Genomic DNA, 6,000 nt, shown 5'->3' with positions numbered 1-6,000 from the left:
ACCGGCTCAAATTAAGCACTGGTGGACCTCTGAGAATGTGACACACAACTTTCATGAATGAATTAACCACAAAGTAGTACCATCAGAGTACCGCGGCAATCCCCAGGGTCTTCTGCGCATGCGCGCAGTGCTCTTGACGCCGTCTATAGACGGAGCGTAGTTAATAAACCGCTGGAGAGGTCGCACGGTGGTTGACCTTTGGCCTTGAACATAGATAAACTCCCACGTGACCCTGTCCAAACATCCAGAATCAAGTCCGATTGATTTTGTAATGCATGCCACCTTAGTGAACATGAGGACAAGGTGAGCGCGTGCTGGGAGGGACATGGCACTGTTTCCTTCATGTTGTCGCCGGCTCTGGGGCGAGGCAACCGGCTGTCATCGGTGTGGAGAGTGAGGCGATCCTCGGGTCCTCAGGCCGCTGGACATGGAGATCTCAGCTCTTGGGTTTCTGCTGGTCTTGGCTTCCACCGGCCTCCTGGCTGTGTCGAACCCCGGAAGTCGGAGAGAACTCGATGCGGACATCCACGGGATGCAGGTTTGTGCGCTACAGAAGCTGGAGCAACATCTGAACCCAGACTTGCTAATTAAGGACTGACAAAGCCAAATTGTTATCGGTTTTTGTATAGTGAAAGGGTTCCTAGAGCATCATTAACAAACACAGAACAGGCTCCACATGGACAGCACCAATGCAAGCTTCCCTCCCACTATGAACATCCACAGCAAAGAATCAACAGTGCAAGCTTCTTTCCCACAATAAATATCCATCGGCAACATCGCAAGCTTCTCTCCCACAATGAACATCCACAGGCAACAGCGCATGCTTCTCTCCCACAGTAAGCATCCACAGGCAACAGCGCAAGCTTCTCTCCCACAGTAAACATCCACAGGCAACAGCGCAAGCTTCTCTCCCACAATTAACACTCACAGGCAACAACGCAAACTTGTCTCCCACAACGAATATCCACAGACACCAGTGCAAGCTTCTCTCCCACAATAAACATCCACAGGCAACAGCGCAAGGCTCACTCCCACAATGAACACTCACAGGCAACAACGCAATCTTGTCTCCCACAACGAATATCCACAGACACCAGTGCAAGCTTCTCTCCCACAATGAACACTCACATGCAACAACGCAAACTTGTCTCCCACAACGAATATCCACAGACACCCGTGCAATCTTCTCCCACAGTAAAACATCCACAGGCAACAGCACAAGCTTCTCTCCCACAATAAACATCCACAGGCAACAGCGCAAGCTTGTCCTCCACAACGAACATCCACAGGCAACAGCGCACGCTTCTCTCCCACAGTAAACATCCACAGGCACCAGTGCAATCTTCTCCCACAATAAACATCCACAGGCAACAGCGCAAGCTTCACTCCCACGATAAACACCCACAGGCAACAGCGCAAGCTTCTCTCCCACAACGAATATCCACAGCCACCAGTGCAAGCTTTTCTCCCACAATAAACACCCGCAGGCAACAGCGCAAGCTTCTCTCCCACAACAAATATCCACAGGCACCAGTGCAAGCTTCTCTCCCACAATAAACATCCACAGGCAACAGGGCAATCTTCCCTCCTACTATGAACATCCACAGCAAAGAGGCAACAGCGCAAGCTTCTCTCCCACAACGAATATCCACAGCCACCAGTGCAAGCTTCTCTCCCACAATAAACACCCGCAGGCAACAGCGCAAGCTTCTCTCCCACAACGAATATCCACAGGCACCAGTGCAAGCTTCTCTCCCACAATAAACATCCACAGGCAACAGGGCAATCTTCCCTCCCACTATAAACATCCACAGCAAAGAGGCAACAGTGCAAGCTTCTCTCCCACAATGAACATCCACAGGCAATAGTGCAAGCTTCTCTCACCCAATGAACATCCAGAGTCAACAGTGCAAGCTTCTCTCCCACAAAGAACATCCACAGGCAACAGTGCAAGCTTCTCTCCCACAGTGAACATCCACAGGCAACAGTGCAAGCTTCTGTCCCATAATAAACATCCACAGGCACCAGTGCAAACTTTACTCCCACAATGAACATCCACAGTCAACAGTGCAAGCTTCCCTCCCACTATGAACATCCACAGGCAACAGACCAAGCTTCTGTCCCAAAATGAACATCCACAGGCAACAGCGCAAGCTTCCCTCCCACTATGACCATCCACAGGCAACAGCGCAATATTCTGTCCCACAATGAACATCCACAGGCAAAAGCGCAAGCTTCTCTCCCACTATGAACATCCACAAACAACAGCGTAAGCTTCTCTCCCACAATGAACATCCAGAGGCAACAGTGCAAGCTTCTCTCCCTCAATGAACATCCACAGGCACCAGTGCAAGCTTCTCTCCCACAATAAACACCCACAGGCAACAGCGCAAGCATCTCTCCCACAACGAATATCCACAGGCACCAGTGCAAGCTTCTCTCCCACAATAAACACCCACAGGCAACAGCGCAAGCTTCTCTCTCACAACGAATATCCACAGGCACTAGTGCAAGCTTCTCTCCCAAAATAAAGATCCAGAGGCAACAGCGCAAGCTTCTCTCCCACAATAAATATCCACAGGCACCAGTGCAAGGTTCTCCCACAATAAACATCCACAGGCAACAGCGCAAACTTCTCTCCCACAATGAGCATCCACAGGCAACAGCACAAGCTTCCCTCCCACTATGAACATCCACAGCAAAGAGGCATCAGGGAAAGCTTCTCTCCCCCAATTAACCCCTTCCAGGCTCATGACGAGCTGGGCTCATCATGGTGTAGCCTCCTAGCACGCTGATGACGATCCCAGCTCGTCATGTAACATGGGTTTTTTAAAATCCCAACAAAGGTGCAGAATACCACTAGCGCGGATGTGGTTAACAACCAGAGTCAACAGTGCAAGCTTCTCTCCCACAATGAACATCCACAGGCAACAGTACAAGCTTCTCTCCCATGGTGAACATCCACAGGCAATAGTGCAAGCTGCTGTCCCACAATAAACAACCACAGGCACCAGTGCAAACTTTACTCCCACAATGAATATCCACAGGCAACAGCGCAAGCTTCTCTCTCACAATCAACATCCACAGGCAACAGATCAAGCTTCTCTCCCACAAACAACATCCACAGGCAACAGGCCAACCTTCCCTCCCACTATGAACATCCGCAGCACAGAGGCATAGCTCGATAGGGAACTTCACCTGGTGGCCTGCCGATCTCTGACCCACTCCCAACCCTACCAACCATGGCAAAAAAAATCTCAGAATAGTGGTTAGCAATCAACTCTCCATGACCAGTCAAGTGAACACTGTCTCTGCTTCCCGCTTCAACACCCTGACAATGCTCAAGGAGGTCTTCAAGTGGATTCTTCTCAGCACCTGGAGGACCGTCACCCAGGCCCTCACCACCAGCAAGATGGACTACGCATGAAAAGCCGGACTCAGTTCACTACTGACCACGACACTTCAGCCATACAGCACTCAGCAGCCTGACTCACAATCAAACTGCCATGCTGCTTCCACATCACCCCAAACCTCCAAAATCTCCACTCGCTCAACGTCCACAAACACACTGTTTTCAAACTGCTTCCTTTTAATTCAGTTCTCTCATACTTGCTCAACAAGTTTTTTTTAGCCAGCAAATGGGCATGCTTCTTGGGTGGCTGTCCTGTTCCTCCTACACTCACTCGCTGACTGGGCATCAGCAATCACAGTCTGAGCCTTCACAATTCCTGTCTAGAACTGCCATGGAGAGACTGCAGGCCTGGAGACTCAAGGGAGAACAGATCGCTCACATCATTCTTGTTACTCTGAATGTCCCACAGACACCTGAAACATGCTGCATATCGCTCATTCCGGACAGACACTCTTTTGGTAGGGTTGACAGAAGACTTCCCTTTCTCAGAAGGCAGACAGGCTTTTATGCAGTTACGGTCAGGTATACAGCTCTTCAAGCAAGAAGCCAAACTCAGGTAATGTTCCCTCCAATCTGGGAAGCTGGCTGTCAGGCAGGCACCAGCTCTGGTTGATCACAGTCCTTGGAGTACTTTGCAGAGCACTCCCTTCCTTGTCCATAGAGATTTTGGGGGCATATTATCAAGCACAGGCGATAAAATTATTGCAGCTTTAGCGGCAGGAAACTGCCGCTGAAGCGGCGATCATGGGCTTGATAATATGCTCTTGTGAATTCCCATAGCAGCCCAGGTGAACACCAGAACCTGGGCTGCTATGGGAATTCACAAGGACATATTATCAAGCCCATTAAATGCTGCTTTAGCAGCAGTTTTCGGCCGCTAAAGCGGCGATAATTTTATCGCCTGTGCTTGATAATATGCCCCTTGGGTCTGTAAAAACAAGGGTGGTCTCACTTTTATACAGCATAGTCAGACAGGAGATGTGTATCCACTGTATGCCACCTCAGAACTTTTTTGGTGCGTTTGTCCTGTCAGGTGTCCTTTCCAGGCTGCTCTCTAGACACAACCTTTCTGCAGAGTGTTGCTCCTCATGGCAGGGTAGACTCTAGTTTGGGGCACTCACAAAAGAATCACAAAGAGGTGTGAGATTTCTGCACCTGGTTTTCATTGGCCACACTGATAAGTGATGATGGGAATGGCAAAAGGCTACCCTTTGCTAAGGGGTCCCTTTCACCTTAAACAATAACAACTGAAGTCTCACCCTTCAACCCCACCATCTACCAAATAGGACTGCTTCAGGAAGACTAATAAGCATCCCCTCTCAGACCAAGGCCTTATTGAATGTCCAAAGGAGCCTTGTCTCCACCCATCCCACTTCAGTGTCTAGGTATCCTCCCTCCAGTTCACGAATATCAGCAATACAGTTCCTCTGTCTGGTAAAACATCCTCACCTCCATCTTGTGCATGACCATGATTGGTGTTTCCAAAATGGATTCCACAGACCTCCATTATTCTGGTTCTCTCATAGACACCATGTGTGTACCCTGCAGTCCACATACAAAAACATGCACAACATTAAGCATGGGCGAATTTTGCGAATCTGGCATTCGCGAATTTGCGAACTCGCAATCCGCAAAATCCGCGAATTGTCGCAAATTTGCGGATTTTTTTTTGTGTTCTCAAGGGCTTCTGCCAGTTCGCGAGGGTTTTGTACCAGTTCGCAATTGCGAACTTACTTGTCGGCTCTCAACGGTCGCGACTTTGTTGTTTCTACGTCTGGTTCATCATCACAGGTTCACAGCACCCTCTGTTTCACCACTGCTACCCTCTGATTCACCCATGCCACCCTCTGGTACATCACTGCCACCCTCTGATTCATCACTGTAGATTATGGGGGGGAAAAGCAAGCACACCTGCCCTGCTTCAACTGACATGAATTAATTTGGGGTTGATTTATTAATGTGTCACTGTTTTAAAATTCCAGTCTGGCACCTGCTTCCTTACCTGTAATTTGCTTTCTGTTGCAGTGCAAATTTTTTTCCCAGGACCTTTGTGGCCTACTTGTAGCTATTCTAGGAGCCTGCTGTGAGGGTCAGAGCAGGGTCATAGAATAGTTGCAAGTAGGCAACTGAACTCTGGAGGGGCCCCTCAGGAAGCACTACAGGGAATGGTAACTAATGATGAGTGAACTTTTGCACCTGCTGAGTGGTTTCAGTTTTGCAAAACTCGTTTTTCTGCAGAATAGCAACTGTAATGCCCCAAACAAACTTACTTGTGAAAGTTGATTTCTAATCCAAAAGTGATCCAAAGAAAGTCAAAAAGGCCTCAAATCCCAAAAAGTGCAGGCAAATGTCAACCTGAGGAGTTATTCTGATAAAAATCATCATTTTCAGAAGGTTTATGCTGCTTGCTAGTGGATTTCTTGTGCAGAATTGCAAATTTTGTAATTTCGCGGGTGCGAGATTGTTGCTGCCCGCCGCATCTACATGTTCGCAATTGCGAACTCTCGCGATGCGTCGCCAAACTCCCACGGGATCCCGCAGCAAGATCCAAAATGGCGCAGCACTCGCAAAATATCGAGAAAAACAAC

The 6,000-nt window shown here is 48.9% G+C and overlaps 1 protein-coding gene across 8 annotated transcripts in view; it reads left to right on the top strand.

Moving 5' to 3' along the window:
- The first annotated feature begins 242 nt into the window (after positions 1–242).
- The window catches only part of LOC147685095 (uncharacterized), a 402,851-nt gene continuing 397,093 nt past the window's right edge, over positions 243–6,000 (top strand). For 5 of the 8 annotated variants that reach the window (XM_086940981.1, XM_086940979.1, XM_086940978.1 and 2 more), the window contains exon 1: positions 281–538. In XM_086940981.1, coding sequence (XP_086797107.1) covers positions 428–538 — 111 coding nt within the window. In that variant the 5' untranslated portion in view covers positions 281–427. Of the gene's footprint in view, positions 539–6,000 lie in introns of all 8 variants that reach the window. The other 3 variants (XM_086940983.1, XM_086940985.1, XM_086940980.1) reach the window with 3 other exon arrangements.

Source organism: Lissotriton vulgaris, chromosome 10 (assembly GCF_964263255.1).
Source record: "Lissotriton vulgaris chromosome 10, aLisVul1.2, whole genome shotgun sequence".
Taxonomy (NCBI): domain Eukaryota; kingdom Metazoa; phylum Chordata; class Amphibia; order Caudata; family Salamandridae; genus Lissotriton; species Lissotriton vulgaris.
This window is presented reverse-complemented; position numbering and strand designations above follow the sequence as displayed.